The 16,914-nt window shown below is 39.6% G+C and overlaps 2 protein-coding genes across 7 annotated transcripts in view; one reads left to right on the top strand and one right to left on the bottom strand.

The window, feature by feature from the left end:
- The first annotated feature begins 232 nt into the window (after window positions 1-232).
- On the top strand, window positions 233-9,650 carry LOC137277360 (transcriptional repressor p66 alpha-like). Its single transcript, XM_067809059.1, has 4 exons — window positions 233-519; window positions 1,785-1,831; window positions 2,549-2,665; window positions 5,521-9,650. Exons 2-4 carry the CDS (start codon window positions 1,788-1,790, stop codon window positions 7,406-7,408), a joined length of 2,049 nt encoding a protein of 682 aa, XP_067665160.1. The 5' UTR covers window positions 233-519; window positions 1,785-1,787; the 3' UTR covers window positions 7,409-9,650.
- A 3,253-nt stretch (window positions 9,651-12,903) lies between these two features.
- LOC137277358 (E3 ubiquitin-protein ligase NEDD4-like) overlaps window positions 12,904-16,914 on the bottom strand; it is a 77,654-nt gene continuing 73,643 nt past the window's right edge. For all 6 annotated transcript variants that reach the window (XM_067809053.1, XM_067809052.1, XM_067809055.1 and 3 more), the window contains exons 23-24: window positions 16,213-16,382; window positions 12,904-15,454 (exon numbers count right to left, since the gene is read on the bottom strand). In XM_067809053.1, the coding sequence (XP_067665154.1) occupies window positions 15,352-15,454; window positions 16,213-16,382 (273 nt within the window). In that variant the 3' untranslated portion in view covers window positions 12,904-15,351. The remainder of the gene's footprint in view (window positions 15,455-16,212; window positions 16,383-16,914) is intronic.

Below are 16,914 nucleotides of genomic sequence, written 5' to 3'. Positions count from 1 at the left end.
GAGAAAACGAATCAATGTGCGAATTTTTCGCAGATTTCCCCCCTGCGTATGTAATGTTACGCCAATGACTTGAGGTGCCGAGTTGTCAAGATGATGGAAAAATGGGATGCCTATTTTTGGAAACAAGGTCAACAGACGGTGGTCACATAATGCGCGGTAGCTTGTTTCCTTGAGGGTCACGTGACTTTTCAATCCAATCACTATTTATAGATTGTTTATCTGTAAACAATTTGTTTGTTTGCGCCGTGCCGAGCCAGGGGAGAACCCCATACATGAAGATGAACAGAAGGAAGCCATGTTGAAAGGAAAGATGGAGAGAAAAGAACAATGAGGTGAATTTGATTGCGGATTGACGCCGGAGGTACTCATTAACGCTCTCGGAGACATATTTGAGGCGTGCGAGACACGCCGTGCAGTGATTCGCGGGTCGATTGGAGACGGTCGGGCACGAGTGCTCCGTGGAAACTGAAACTTTACCCTGTCTACCCATCGTGAAGTGGATTGTTCTGATCGGTGACGGTGAGTAAGTGGCCCATACCAGGTCGGGGTACATTTGTAATCCACTGTACTTGAAGCTTATTTTCGTTGTTGATATATTTCACTGATGTCTCAACATGCTTACTTAACTGCAATATCGCCATTTTAGTTGAGCAATGCCTGGCTTGGCCTACTTTCCTATTTGAAGCAAGTGCCCGAAAGGTGGATTCCGCGCTATGAATAACGTGTGAAATCTAATCTTAGAACGGAGATTCCCCCGTGAAAATCCACGTATTTCTGCTTTAATACCGACTTATTTAACTACTTAATAAGTCAGAATTGCACTCGAGCAAGTTTGTATCTGAATCGGCCTGGATCGCGTCTTGCTCGAATGTTCCGGTCGTTTATCTGATTCATTGCACAACAAAAGATCAGCGCATGTTTGTGTTGATATGTGAAATATATGTCAATAACTACCGGTAAATATACGGTTATTTGTAGATTTTATATAGTAAAGACATTAAGGAATGGATTGAGATTACGGAATAGGCCAGTGGTCGCACAGGACACCTCACCCAAATCAGTTAATTTTATTAATCTGTTAATTTTCCGGTGTTAGAAAAGGTCATGGTGTTAGTAGCCTCGTTCTGGATTTCTCTATTTTTAGCAGTGACCGGCAAACGAAGGGAAACACCACTGCATTCGTAAATCAGTAGGCCCATTTGTGATGGAATAATATTGTTATTACAACATCATTTGGAATTTTGAACATTTTTGTTTTAATAATCGAAGTTCATTCTTGTAATTTATGTGACTCTATTGCTGATTGCGTCAGTATTTTATATGAAGGATGATCAAATGTGGGGAGGGGCTTTCCCTTTTCCAAAGCAATGCATTTCTTTGTTTGATTTTGTTGGTGTTGGTTATATTTCAGTAGTATTACGGTTATTTCTACTATTTAGTTTTGTACTCTGTGGTTTTAATTGCTGGCTGGTTATTTATTTTTCTAAATTTATTAAGTTGATGAAGAAATTGGGGTGTCGTAAGTAATATTTTCAGAATTACATAGGGGTTCTTAGATTTTACATCTTAACAGTCCATGTATGTGGCTTAATATGTTAATATCCCACAGAAGTTAGTACGTTAGGTGTTTGATTTACAAAACCTGGTAATCACAGGTTTAAAGTTCTATTCTGTTTATCATTTTAGGAAATAGACTTGCACTCATCAGTGCAGTAGTGGCAGATATGTCTTTACAATAATGGTCGAGATGATTGTGAGTTACTATGTCATTGTTATCCTTGCAGGTCATGGATGCAAGTGAAACTAGTGAAACGAAGAATGCGGATCGAATGTAAGTGGTACATTTTAGTTGGCATTTCATGTCTTGCATGGCATGATGATATAAAGGTTAGCAATGTATTGAAGTGTACATACATAGCTCTCTAAAATAACTGCACCCTTGATCCCTCCCTCATGCAATATGCAAGTTGTAACACCTTACAGGAATATTCTTATGCGTCAGATGTATGGATGATTCTCGTTTTGCTTTAGCTTTTTGAAGGACTGGCTCTTTGCTTTCCAACCTTAACAACCAAGTCTGAGTAATTTTCATTTTCTTTAATATGCAGGAACATGCCCTTCTTTGAATTTTGTAAACACCCTAATTATTTGTCAACTGTAATCCCATAGAGCAAAGAAGTGTTAGATTATAAGAGTCATATACCTCAAGACCATATGTCTAGCATACTTCTTGAAATTTGATAGCATCAATATACTGAATCATGTTGTCTGTGACCTACATTACATCAATGCTGTGATGGTATTTATCCCCCAAATTTTAGTATTTAGCATATGTGCTGAAAATGATGCTGAAAAACAAGTATAGGTTGATAGTTTATAGGTCTGGGGCCAGTTGGTGCATATGAGATAATGTTAATGTCAAGATATCTGTATATAGTGCTAGCTGTAGGTCAGTCATGTTTTAATGACATTTAAATACTGATGTGACAGTTCCGAACTGGATGTTATGTAAGATCTAGTCATACTGACGACATGTTTTCTCTGACAGAGAGGAGACTGAGGCCTGTGTCCCTGATCATGATGCGAGAGAAAAGGACACAGTGGAGACAAGTCGGAAGCGATCATCGCCGGACGATGAGGAGGATGAGCAGATGCCAGAGAAGAGGTTTGTTTCCCCCCAATCAGCTGCACATACATTTCTCATGTTGCAGTGATTGAGAAAAGCAAGATCCTTGTTTCAAATTGTAAAAAGAAAAAACTGATGTCCTCCAATGATGTTATTGTGTTTTTTAGTCTTGAACCACCCTGTCAGAATCTTAAGTGCAACAGTGTATTTCCTCCTTCTCAACATGTTACAGATTTGACTGGAGCTGGCTGGAGAGATAGATATTGGAATACTTTCTTTGAAACAAATATTAATGATTATCGATAGCAAAATAGTGTCATCAATAATATCATATAAAATCAATCGATACTTACTTAATGGTTATCAATCCTTGTGAGCTAATTTGACAGAACAGGCCCACTGCTTTTTGTGGCATATTTAGGAGGACAAATTTTATGGATGAATAACATTTTTATTCAGGTAACAGATACAGATTGTTTGGTACTTGCATGACACTGATACAGGAATCGGTATGGAAGCATCGAATCACCTAAATATAGAAGTTGCTCATCCATAAACTCTGTCCTTATGAGCCAGTCCTACATTAAACATTAACACTGGTGATATGACAAGGACTATGTGATTTTCCTGCTTAGTTCCAATGTGTGCATATCAGGATATCTAATGAAATATGCAGTGCTTTATCTGTCCCACAATGTTCCGCTTCTAGTGTGAATGTGAATGACATAATAAGTGTAGATTTTGATTTGTGGAGATCCCAGGACAGAATTTACATATTTACTGATGGAAGCGTACAGTGACCTGTGTTCACATCACTGGTACACATCGTTCCATTACTGTAAAGTAATGGAACCAGCAGACATTCAAATGATGTCACAAATGTAATTATCCCCTGCAACACGTTTAGCTGGGGGATGGGACTAAAATCCCATCCGTCTGCCCCTCCACATTCGTCTATTCCGGACCAGAATGTCAAAACCGTTGACTATTTCTTCACCAAACTTAACCCATGAACAAGTCTGGTGGTGTACTGGTGCCTTTTGGTAGTTTTAGAATTCTGAATAAGATATTTCTGCATTTCTGTGGCAACAAGTTTGACTTTGACTGAATTTGGTGCTAGTGTTCTTTTCCAGAGCAGAACTGTAAAACCTTTCAATATTTCTTCACAAAACTTGTCACATAGATTGGTCTGGTGGTGAACTGGTGCCTTTTGATAGTTTTCAAATTTTGAAAAAAAATAAAATTTTTTTTGCATTTCAATAGCAACAAGTTCAAGTTTGACTCAATTTGGTGGATGCGCTCATTTCCAGAGCAGAACTTCAAAACTGGTCAATATTTCTAAACCAAACTTGGCACATAGGTAGGCGTGGTGGTGTATTGTGCCTTTTGCTAGTTTTGAAATTCTGAATAAAATACTTTTTGCATTTCCATTGCAACAAGCTCCACTTAAACTGAATTTGGTGGTACACATGTACTCCATTTTCCGCATCAGAACTTAAATAAAACCATTCACTATTTCTTCAACCAAACTTGGCACAAAACATAGGTCTGGTGGTGTACTGTTTTTTGTGCTTCCATTCCAACGTTTGGCTTCATATGAATTTGGTGGTGATGTTCCTTTCTGGAGCAGGACTTTCAAAAACGTTCAGTACTATCCTTCCACTTTGTCATATACACATCAAACATTTGACATCATCATAACTAGTAGACATATTCATGAAGTGTATTTTGCCATTGCAGGGGATATTGATGACTTTGTCTTTTTGTTTAATTAGTATGAGGGTCAACGGTTCCTTGTCACAGGAATATGTACTGAACAGCAAAAGAAATGCTACTCTGTTGTTTTTGGTCAAGTTTTTAGATAGAAGCCACAAACATGAACACTTAAAAGGATTGGGATAGAGAACTTTGACAATGGGCCATTTTGAGGATTATTAACCATTTTCTGAATGTATAAAAGGCCACTGTCCTTGTATCAGTAGTAAAGTTCAAAATTATAATTGGCCATTTTTTATTCTAATGTGCAAAATGGCCCCTTGGCTCCTGCCTTCCCAATCCCTGGACACTTACTCACTTACTTTTATGAGATTTGATTTTTTCAAAACTTGTGTTTCTTTTGCTATTCAGTATACTCTGGTTTACTCCACAGGAGTAACAATTGAAGCTCAAGTCATGAACAATGTTCTGTCTGGCAATATGGGCTCCCTTTGCTTGATTTCAGTGGCTATAATGGACATCATATAATCGAATTGAAACGTTGATTGTTACAATTTTAAGAACATAAGTCACACTTGCATTCCGTGTAACCCTGTTGTCACCTGCCCAAAGTTAAGATTTAGGTGGAACTGTAGAGTCAGCTGAAACCTAAACAGTAGCTGTTGTCTGATGGAGGTAAATCTGTTTGACCACCTCACATTTAAAAGGACAGTCATAGATTACTCAAGGCCTTCAGCAACCCATGCTTGCCTTAAAAGGCGACTATGCTTGTCGTAAGAGGTGACTAACGGGATCGGGTGGTCAGACTCGCTGACTTGGTTGACACATGTCATCAGTTCCCTGCTACGCAGATGGATGTTCATGCTGTTGATCACTGGATTGTCTGGTCCAGACTCGATTATTTACAGACCGCCGCCATATAGCTGGAATATTGCTGAGTGCGGCGTAAAACTAAACTCACTCACTCACTCATAGATTACTCAAAGGTTAGCTTACACGACCTTACTCTGGGGTTTGTTAGAATCAGTATTAGCAGTATAACAAGTGATATTGAGCCCATATTTGCCTAGACTGCCTGGATGTCACTAGTACACCAGATTTGATGTTAAAAACCCTCTCACCCAGTCATTAAAATGCATTGATGACAATTATGTGATGGTGTCCCCTTTTTTTTTCAGGGCCAGATTGGGGGACAAAGATTCTGCAGAGGCAACAGAAACTAGTAGTGACATAGAAAAGGAAGATATCACAGTAAAACCTGATGAAGATGTGGTAACTTCAGTTGATAAAGACACAGATGTTGCTGCCAACAAAACAGAGAAAGCACCATCAGATTGCGAAGAATCTTCAAAAAACAAAGATTTTGCCAAAACTGAAAGTTCTCAATCAGTGTCTGATGTTGACATGACTGAGCCAAAGAAAACAGATGAGAAGGGGAAAACAGAGAAAAGCAGTGCTAAGAAACAAGGTGATAGTGAGCCTTCCAAGGTGGAGACTGTCAAGGACACTGGGGAAGATCTAACTGTTGAAGTGAACAATTCTGTGAGACATTCTGAGGCACAAAGGTTAACAGATTCTCCAGCCCAAAATGGGAATGATGATACCTCCACGGTGAAGTCAGATGATAGTGAGAAGGAAAATATTAGGATACCAGAGAATCCTGTAGATTTGAGTGCACCAAAGAAAAGTGGGTCAGATGTTATTACATTGTCTGATGATGAAGATGAGGATGCTAAAATGCCAAATGGAATAGTATTTAAAGAACCAACAGAGGAGGAACTGAGGCACAGACGCAGGCTTATAAAAAGACTGCAGGCTGAACTTCGCAATGAAGAAGCTAAACTGGTCTTACTGAAGAAACTGAGACAAAGCCAATTGTCCCACCAGCTTCAAGATCATCCACCGGAACGTACAAAGCCTCCCAGCTCTAGCAGACAGAGCAATAGTGGACCACCACCTCTTGTTAGAGGGGGACAGCAGAGTTCTTCCTCCAAGATGGTGCCACACAATGGTCACGGGCCACCAATGAGAGGACAACAAATATCTCAGTCCTCTCGCTCCCAGATGCATGGACCTCCACCTTTAGTCATGGCACCCAGAATGGGCAACAGTCACAGTCATCTGATGACTCACGGCATGAGGGGAGGAATGGTACCTGGAGGAACACCTCCAAGTCTGATATCTGGGTTCCGTAGCATGTCACAGCAGCAGGCCCATAGACAGAGGGAGCAGCAGCAACAACAGCAGCAGCAGCAGCAACAACAGCAGGAAGAGGTGCAGACACCAGCTCAGAGACAGGCAGCAGCCAAACTGGCTCTACGTAAGCAGCTAGAGAAGACATTGCTGCAGATACCACCACCCAAACCACCACCACCAGAGATGAACTTCATTCCCAGCCTGTCCTGCCCTGATTTTGTGTTGTTGCTGGGTTTAGAAGAAGTGGTTAATTACATCATTGATTCTCAACTGATTGCCCGGGGTGAGAAAAACCCTGATGAGAAGTTTGTGTGTAATCCCTTCTCGTGTGTGCAGTGTAACTCCGATTTCACTCCAGTCTGGAAAAGAGAGAAGCCAGGTTCTAAAAATGTTATCTGTGAACACTGTGTTACATCCAACCAGAAGAAGGCATTGAAGCAGGAACACACGAATCGTTTGAAGAGCGCCTTTGTTAAAGCACTCCAACAGGAACAGGAGATCGAACGGATGCAGGCTCAGGGTGTGAATGAGCCCCCGGCACCGAGGTCAAGCACAACCACCACTGCCTCAACTCCTGTGTCTACAACACCACTAGGTCTAGTGTCCAGTTCCGCCATGGGTCTCTCCACAAACTCACCAATGAACCTCACACCCTCCTACAAGCCTAGTCAGGAGCAGTTGCGACAGCACCAGAATTTCATCCAGGCTCATCAAGCCCAGCTAAGAGCAGGACAGCCTCTTGGACTACAACCCTTTGGACACCGCGGACCGTTCCCGTACCAGATCCCATTCACCAAACCTTCTGACCTACAACGACAATACTTGCTGGACCTCATTCCTCGAGGAGGAGCCATGTCATGGAAATCATGAAGATAATACATTATTTATTGATAGAAGATGTTCTCAGAACAGACGAAAATGACAAATTAGTAACATCAATCATGAATCAGTGACAATAACTTCAAAGAAGTTTATGACTTAAGGCAGATTGTCTGCAACTTGTAGAAAAATTCCATTCAGATTTAATTCTGTTGTGACGTAGCACTAATAATCATGGACGTGTGTGTGTGTTGAAAGTACTTGCTGCTTAAAACAGACATCATTTGTAGTTACTCTCAAGGTATATATATATATATATATATATCACTGACAGGGTACCACAGGATGACTTGAGACTTGGCTGATGAATATCATGTACCCTGCACCGTCACTCACTGTCCTTTGTCAAATCATGCTTTCATAGTGAATTCACCGTAATAACTGTAGTGGACTTGGCCATGCTCTGGGACAGTAACCGTCTGTTAATTCATCACCCAGTTGTGGTGTTCAGCTCACCTCGTGTCCTGGGACTGGAAGCAGGAACCCATCTCCTCATATTGTACATGGCTGTATATCACATTATCAAAGTGAATATGTTATTTATGCTGTGTTTGTGGCCACTGTTCCTGCCGGCATTTGGTGATATGTTTAATAAGCAATGTTGGAGTCCCAACTTATTGGGGCTACCGATCCTGATTTCTTATGTTTTTGGAGCTGGGGCGATTCACTTGTATAATAGAAGTTTGTGATATATGACCTGGTTGTATCAGAAAGATTTGATTATGCAAATTCACCAAGGTTATGAAATTGATTGATGGCAATAGATTTACTGATGATAGATTCATCCAAAAAGACAATGTTTGTTTTCATTTTCATCTCGCATATTTATTTCACAGATAGCCTATGTAAGTTTGGATAGTTTTGTTTGTCATCTTGTTTAGATGTTTTAGCCGGTGGTACGTGTGTGTGCTGATTCTGGTACTTCAAGGCATCACAAGTTATCTGTCTTATGGACTCTCCTTACCTTGTTATAAGAAACAAGTATGTTCATTGAAGGTGATGTTTGCTTTGTAGCATCTTCTGTACACAGTGCCATCCGACCAGTATCCCTCTTATCAACTTGAACACAACCTTCAACTGTGTCGACATGTTTGTGAGTGTACTATAGAACTATATTCATTAAAGTACACTGCTGTTTATAACAGGTTTGTGTCACTTGAAAAGTTTTACTTCCAGTGATGTAATGTCCTAAAAAGCATCACTGTCCAGTCCTTTCTAAAGGCTGTTCAGCAACAGCTGCAGGTGATGTACCAGCCCACCGACATTGAATATGATAAGAACTTTAAAATCATGCAAATTGCTGCCATGTTTTTGTAGCTTAACAGTTTCAGAAAAGGGCAGTTCCTTTTCTTACCAGTGCTAATCTTACAGTACCCTTATTCTGTTTCTCTGGCCTGCTGGAGAAGCCAGTTTGTGATTTACATTGATTATCTGGGGCCAATTCTGCAGGGCTGTTGTTGTCATGACATTAGGGCTTTCTTGTACTGGCAGCTTGGTGTTTATGTGGCATTGGCATACAGTGATTCCTTTGCACTACAAGACATTGTTCAGGTTTATCATAATTTACGTAATTGGTTTTTTCAATCATCTGATTTGTAACATAGTTTCAATATTTGATGAGAAAACACTAAACCTACATGTATCTCACGTTGATATGTTGAAATAAATACTCATCTAGTGCTTTGAAAGGTTTTCCAACTGCTTCAAGGTCAAGGACACACACCATATGCTGAGTCCACCAGTTATCACACAAGCAGTAGCTTGTTGTAGATAGATTGTGAGAGTAAAAACGAGTCCTAGATTTACTCCCAAACTGTCAGTTTCCATCCCTTCTTTAGGCAGGCCTACAGCGTGTCAAAATGGATGATTATCATTGAGCTCAGACTATGTATGTCATCTGTTTAAGCTCTTACCTTGACTGCAATCAAATTCAAATCTATTATCATGTTGAAGCCTGACTTTGATAAATCAGTTAGTTAACAATTGCCATGATCTTTTATATTGTTACACGTGAAGATTCTCAAAGTGAATGGGTGAATCGTACCAGCTCTGTTGATTTTGTTGTGATGAGTCTTCCTGCCCCAGCAGTGCAGGGTTGTCAGTTGATGAAGATGTGTGTATACATGGGCCACTGCGCCGTCACAGCAGGATGGTTGGTGCAGAACATCAGTATGCACTTGCAGTTCTGCACAATGTTCGTAGCTAAGATGGTGAATAAAACCTATTTCTTGCACCTATGTGTTGATTTTTGCTCTGTTCTATGTCACAGTCTCAGATTGTGGGAATCATGGTGCGAATAGATCAGTGGCAGTGCTTATCATGTGTGTTTCTGTTATAGCAATGTGGGATGTTATCTATTGTATCAATCTTAGCATAGACTGGATTATTCGGAGTCCGCCAGCTGTGGCTGGAATACTGATGCTTAAGACATTACACAAACAAGTTGACAGGTTCAGCTTGTGTTGTATAATTTGGTCATGTGTCAGCTAATACACCACTTAATGAAAAACGCATATCTTTATGTAAGATGTAATCACAGACACAATGTTAAACCCTATTTTACTTCACTCCAGTTGGAAAAAAATAAAATGCTTTTTAATGTGTGCAACAACATTCTATGGTTGCATTCTTTCTGTATTTGCAACCAGGAATAAGCCAACATTACTTGCATCCATCACTTCATAGTCTGACGGCTTTCACTCAAGGTCATGTGGCCACATTATGAAATGTACAAAGAACTGACAAAAAGTGTGTTAATATTAAAGTAAACAAGAGGTACCTCTGGCAACCGTCAAAGGGATCACAACTCAGTGACGTAACATTATTAAACCTGAGATGTTAGGTTCAGGGACCTTCAAGCAAAAAGGTTGCTATTATAATGAGCATGTCCAAGTGTGAGGCTGCTTTCACCAGACAGTACCATGTCCAGTGGTCAATGCATTTACTCTTCACACTCAAGACCTGGGTTTGATTCCCCTCATGGGTTGGAATGTGTGATGTCCATTTCTGGTTTCCCCCACCAAGGTGATATTGTTTGGATAATGCAGAAAATGAAGTAAAACCAAACTCACTCACTGTACATGGTAACAGGTATGGGAAAAAAAAGAGTTGAGGAGGAATGGGTCGCCTGGTAAACAATGTTTCAGAGGACCTCTCAGGAATTACCAAAACTATTCTGTGAATGAATATTGAATTACTGTTCTCAGAAGAAAATTGCAACATTCTTCAATTGCATTACAACCTTGCCTAACACACCTAACTGAGCTGTTCGGTGTCTGGTGGATCTTCTCTATTTGTCTATGTGTCTCTCTACAGATGCTAAATCATCTCAGATATTACAAATGCATTAAACTACATCAGGGAAGACCTTTACCATGAAATATTTAGAATGGATGTCCACAGTGAAGAATACAGACCTCTTCTCAAACACATCATTTCATAAATTTAATGGTTTTTTTCTGAAGATCATGGGTAACAATGTAGTAAGGTTTTAAGTATGGAGCTTGCAGTTGAAGAAGTGGGTTGGTGCAATCATTTGAATGTCTAGTTGTATCTAGTTTGTGTCTCCTCTTGTGACAAGGTCTAGTGGAAGGCCACAAGTTCCAGGACCTGGGAAGATGGAAGTTGAGGTTATCGTGCTAGCACTAACCACGGAGTGGCTGCCACACAAATTAACTGGTGTAACCATGGTCAAATGGAGCATATATATATCAGCACTACCACTACAAAACCTGCTTTAGTTGAATCAAGCAACCACACACACATGTACATGCAAGAACAAGTCTTGAATATGGAACTAAATTCTCATTATCAGCCCCAATATATAGTCTGGTTCATAATTATTGAGAATTTTTCTTCTTACTTTGAGCTATCCTAACACCTCAAGTGATTCACTGATACTTAAAACTAAGTAATGGTATAAGGGAGGTAACTCATCTTGGCCTACTGAGTATAGTACAATTAGACTTACCTCCCCTGAATTTGTAGCAGACGTCATTTTCCTCAGCACTGTCAACAATGTCTGCTGAAGATAAAAGAAGGTTGATTTTTGAGTTGTGTAATCAAGGAATTGATGATGTAAATACATTGGCAGAGAGAACAGGAACTCCTCTTTCTACTGTGTATAGGATTAGGAAGAATTTTAAAGAGGGAAAGGATTTTGGGCACCAGAAAGGAGCAGGGAGACCCAGAAAATTGGACTTCTCAGATCGCGTCCGGCTGGGAATTTTAGCGTCTAAAAAGCAAAGGGCAAGCATCTCCAACATCAGGTATGAAATGATAGAAAGGGGATTAACAGTTGTATCAAAATCTACAGTTAGAAGAAATTTGATTGATCTTGGATGGGAGAAAAAGACTGGAATTCCTTCTCCTCTCATGAAACAAGAACATAAAGACAGGCGTGTTGAGTGGTGTTTGGCACATGAAAACTTTGACTGGGAAAATGTGATTTTTACTGCTGAAAGCTCAATATGGGTATATCCCAATAATGTGAAAATATGGACAAAGTCTGCGTCAGCACCGTTGTATCGACGACCTAAATACAGCCCAAAGTTTCATGTATGGGGAGGGATATCCTTATTAGGAACGACCCCGCTGTGTGTGTTTGAGGGAAATCTGACAAGTCAACGCTACACTAACATATTAGATAATTTTCTGCTTCCAAGTGCACATGTGTTTTATGGAAAAGACTGGATTTTGCAGCAAGATAATGATCCTAAACACACCGCAAAACATGCCAAGCAGTGGTTTCAGGAGAAAAATGTGACTGCATTACCATTTCCTGCATATAGTCCTGACTTAAATCCCATTGAGAACATTTGGGGGATGATGAAGGAATGTGTGAATCAAAAGGGGTTGACAAAAATTGAAGACATGAAGAGAGAAGTGGTCCGATACTGGGACAGCATAACTCACGAGACACTAACCTCTCTGATAGGAAGTATGCCTACCCGTCTTAGACTGTGCCGTGAAGCTCAAGGCGACTTGATAAAATATTAAATTGTTACCTACACAACATGAAAAGGTCAGTTCACTTTCACAATACATTCAATTTTATCTGATTTGTTCTCGTTTAATAATATGAAATGCTTTAGCTATTCTCAATAATTTTGAACCATACTGTATGTGGCCCAATTTATAAAGTGTCACAGACTGCAGATTGAAGCAGATGTGGAATACATAATATTTAAAATAATTTAACGAATATGTTTCATATATCACAAGAGATAAACTATAGTCATGTTCTTGTGTGTATTCCATTTCTTCCTTCTCTTGCCTGTACATGCATCCTGACATACTGACACACACACAACACATGAAGGAGTTGTAGTGTCATGATGAAGGAACATGTCTCAATATAGGGAAGCTGTCACTGTTCTGACATATCAGTTATAACACTCCTTCAGTGAAGGTCCATCCCTCATCACTCTCTACACCAGTCATACAGCACTTTGGGAAGCTAGTAATTCATTAAAAACAAAGTCATATTCACTGATCTCAAATTTATTGACAATTTGTACCCTCCCTCCCTGTAAGAAACAAGTTCCAATGAAAAAGTGCTCTTCTACTGATGCTATACACATGCATAAATAATGATACAGGTTGCATATGACTTGCGCAATTAGAATTTATAAAATCCAAGTATGAAATATGTTACATCAGATGAGTAGAGATTGTATGTACACTATAATAATAATCCAACTGTATAATATTGACACCATTATGTTACACATATAAACACATATACACACAAGCATGGGAGTCAACTGTACACATGTATTGTAAATATAAGAAAGGGGTAGATGTCAAAACTTGGAAAAAGAATATTTAGTAATATGCAATATCTGATTACACTTTAAGTGACTTGAAGCACAACCTGTAAGCAGACGACACACAGAATTAGCATCGTCAGATGTCTCTGTGAAACAGAGCATCGTACACACGGCCATATGGGGAACTAACCTGTCTCAAACTGTAGCATCTTTTGGAAATGCGACTACTTAACAAAATAGTCAACTTAAGAAATAACAAGGCATGCTGTTTATTTTCAGGAAGACTATGTAACCAGTCTGGTGGCCATTTTCATCCTGATCAGAACATTATCATTTATATTTGTAACCGAATATGAAACTTCAGCATAGTCTGTGTGTAACTGCTGTCAAGAATACCTGCTCAGTAATTGTGATTACAGGGCAATATTACCACATTAAAAGACACATGTGTAGAATCTCTACCTCATTAGTATGTTATCTTACCATAAACGTTTTCAATTTTATGGTTGCAGACACAATTTCATCAGCTCAAGATCAGCAGGAAATACGTTTGATCAACTGAAATTCCATCATCTCTGTGATTTTTAATCAGTATCAGATTCTTCACAAACTAATCTTAACATACATTCGGAATGTACACATTAACCTGGCAAGAACAAACAAGCACTAGAAGAAGTAATCAAAACAACTGACATATGCAATGGACTTGGTCGTAATATTGTACATATTCAATATTCAAATTTATTTGTGTAAGCACAGCAACACAGTTTAATGCTGAAGTTCCTTCAGCTGTAATATTATGTACAATAAGGAAAAAACAGCATATCAGCAGGATACAGGAACAGCAACTATGCTTACTGCAGTTCTCATCGCTGTAATTATCCCTCCATACCAATTGGCGCCATGTTCCTGACAACATAACAGAGCTGTACACACTTGTTTTGTACTATCATGCTGATAGTTACTGCCATTCCTTTAGTGCAGCCAAAGTTACCTCCCTTTGCATTACACAGTCATGTCTTTAATACTCTCACAGACTTTTGTAGCAATGAAGTCCTTATTTCAACTTACCGTTATCACACATGTATCATATCAAACTATATTATAAATGTTTTGTTAGTTTTATTTTATTGCACATGATATTAACTGTTGCCGTGGTGATAATTCTCAAATCAAACACCCCAGCACCATTGGCTGCTAATATTCACATGGGCTATATATTCATGACACATGGGTTCATATATTGTTTGCCAGTAATAGGAACATCTGATCCATTTCATTGATGGAAGCATAAGAACAGAACATTCCAGCTGTCCTGTCCACGAGGATGCTGACATTCACAGTCCATATACCTGTTCTCAGTAAATAGGTCAACTGGCACTCAAGTGTTACATCCTTCTCAGGGCCCCTAAAGCTATTGATGTTGTATGGGAAATCCATATTCACACACTCACAGCTGCGCCCGTTGGCCTACCTCCCGAAAACACATCTGATTAAAGTCATTAAACAATAACAAAGTATAGAAATGTATATTTGTTCATATTAAACTTTTTCTGTAGTCAACATCATATCATTTTTCATTCTGTTTTAGAAACAATTTAAGGGTCATGATGAAACAGCAACAGAATCATCCATTTCATAGATATCATGACATTTATTGGACGGTTATGACTTCCAAATGACACTGACATCCTCTTGGACTAGTCAGCACACTGCCGCCTCCTGTTGATAGTGTTCTTGTATGGTCATCACACAACATGTGACAGTCAGTCAGTCCTTCACAGCATGCATCGTAAATATCAATAAATCTCATGGCAAAAAAACAAAGCGCCAAGCAGACTGCCAGTACATCAGGTGTTGTATACATTATTGGAATTACCGATGTGGATATACACATCATATAATCAGTCAAATCTGTGTACATGGCCCAACATGTCCCCATCACAGTTCATGGGGACACATGACACTCCCACACCCATCTGAGGGGCATTTGAGCTGGTTAGTATCACATTGTGCTTTGAAATATTTCGTCCAAAGACGACAACCGATAATTAGATGAGACATTCTCCACACTAGCAGAATGTCATGGTGACCAAGAGAAAGTAACTCTTGTGTGAGTGGAGACCCCACTACGGTATGTACAGTGTAAGTGGGTCTTGCATTTTAGTCCACACCCTCGAAACCCTGGGTATTCTCAACTGCTGTGATTAGCTTTGTACGGAGCTCAGTATAAGACTCATAGGGCGGCAAGTCCAGACGGTTGAAACTGAAAATGGAAACAAAACAAATCAAATCACTAAAAATATAACTATTTTCACTGAAGCCTTGACAGGAAACGTTTCAACAACAAACACAAGCGTTCAGAATCACCAAATGTTTGTATGGAAATAACAAAATACAAGATTTTGAAAAGCAAATACATAATTAACTTCTACACCTGTGTGATCAGAAAAAAGTTAAAAGATATCAGCAAGTAGCTTTATATAATTAAGTGTCATGTTTAAGGAAGAGGCAAAATTCACAGCTCTGATTCCAACACTTTTACAGCAAAAGGTTTAACAGGTTGTTAAATAACTGAAACAAAGCATGGTCATTGAAGACAATACAATCATTTTGTATTCTATATTAACTAAGTCAACTAAGTTATTTGTAGCAGTTGACAGTTCCCAACCAGGTGCTAATGGCCTACCAAAGTGCCTGGAATCAGGATAGCTCTTGTCTACATCAGTCACACCTATCCCAACAGAGGACAGGTATTGTATAGTGACTAATAATGTTTCAGTACAGGTCCTTGCACATTTATCAAGCAAGAGTTGTTTCAGAACAGGTCCTTGCACCTTTATCAAGCAAGAGCTGTTTCAGAACAGGTCCCTGCACCTTTATCAAGCAAGAGTTGTTTCAGAACAGGTCCTGGCACCTTTATCAAGCAAGAGCTGTTTCAGTACATGTCTTCATCATCTGCACCAAAAGCAATCTGTATGTCAACACTGCTTACTGACACCCCTGTTAACGCGGACTACACACCATGTATGAGCTCTAGGCAGCTGGCCAGGATGTCCCCACTTCTCTATAGTAAACAGCTGAGGCCCATTGCTTCCATACAGCTCTGCAAATCCATTCATCGGGACTCGAGATGTCCCTGTGACAAACTGCAGCAATCTTGATCTCATTTCATTGTTGAAGGAGTAGACAGCCTGAAATTCAAGTACAGACACATGTATTCAGACCAGGTAGTGTAGTTACCTGCATGTAGTAGTGTGGCAGTAGCAAGAATGTACAGTGTTCCCAGAAATTATTGAGAAAATCTTTGTTTTTTTCCTAATGATGCTAAGATTGGAAAAAGGGCTTTCACTATGCACTAAGCATACTAAATAAGGGAGACAACTCTTGAAGGCTTAGAAGGCAGCTCATTACGTCAAGAGTTATCTCCCTTGTCTGAGCAGACAGCTTCCTGTGTTGACATGGCAGAATTTACAGCAAGAGAGAAAAGAAAGCTCATTCTAGATGATTTTGAAAGGGGTGAGGCTGATGCTAAAGTGTTAGCTTGTAGACATGGTATTCCTCTGTCTACAGTATACAGAACTTTGAAGAATATTCAAACAGGAACCGGGATAGAGCACAAAGCAGGGGCAGGTCGGCCTAGGAAATTCAGTGTTGTGGATCGCTGTAGACTTGGGCAGATTGTGAGTAGGGGCAAATTGAAAAGTGTTGAGAACATCAGAAATG

Source organism: Haliotis asinina, chromosome 3 (assembly GCF_037392515.1).
Source record: "Haliotis asinina isolate JCU_RB_2024 chromosome 3, JCU_Hal_asi_v2, whole genome shotgun sequence".
Lineage (NCBI taxonomy): Eukaryota > Metazoa > Mollusca > Gastropoda > Lepetellida > Haliotidae > Haliotis > Haliotis asinina.
Note: the sequence above shows the minus strand (reverse complement) of the source record. Positions and strands in the feature narration are given on the sequence as shown.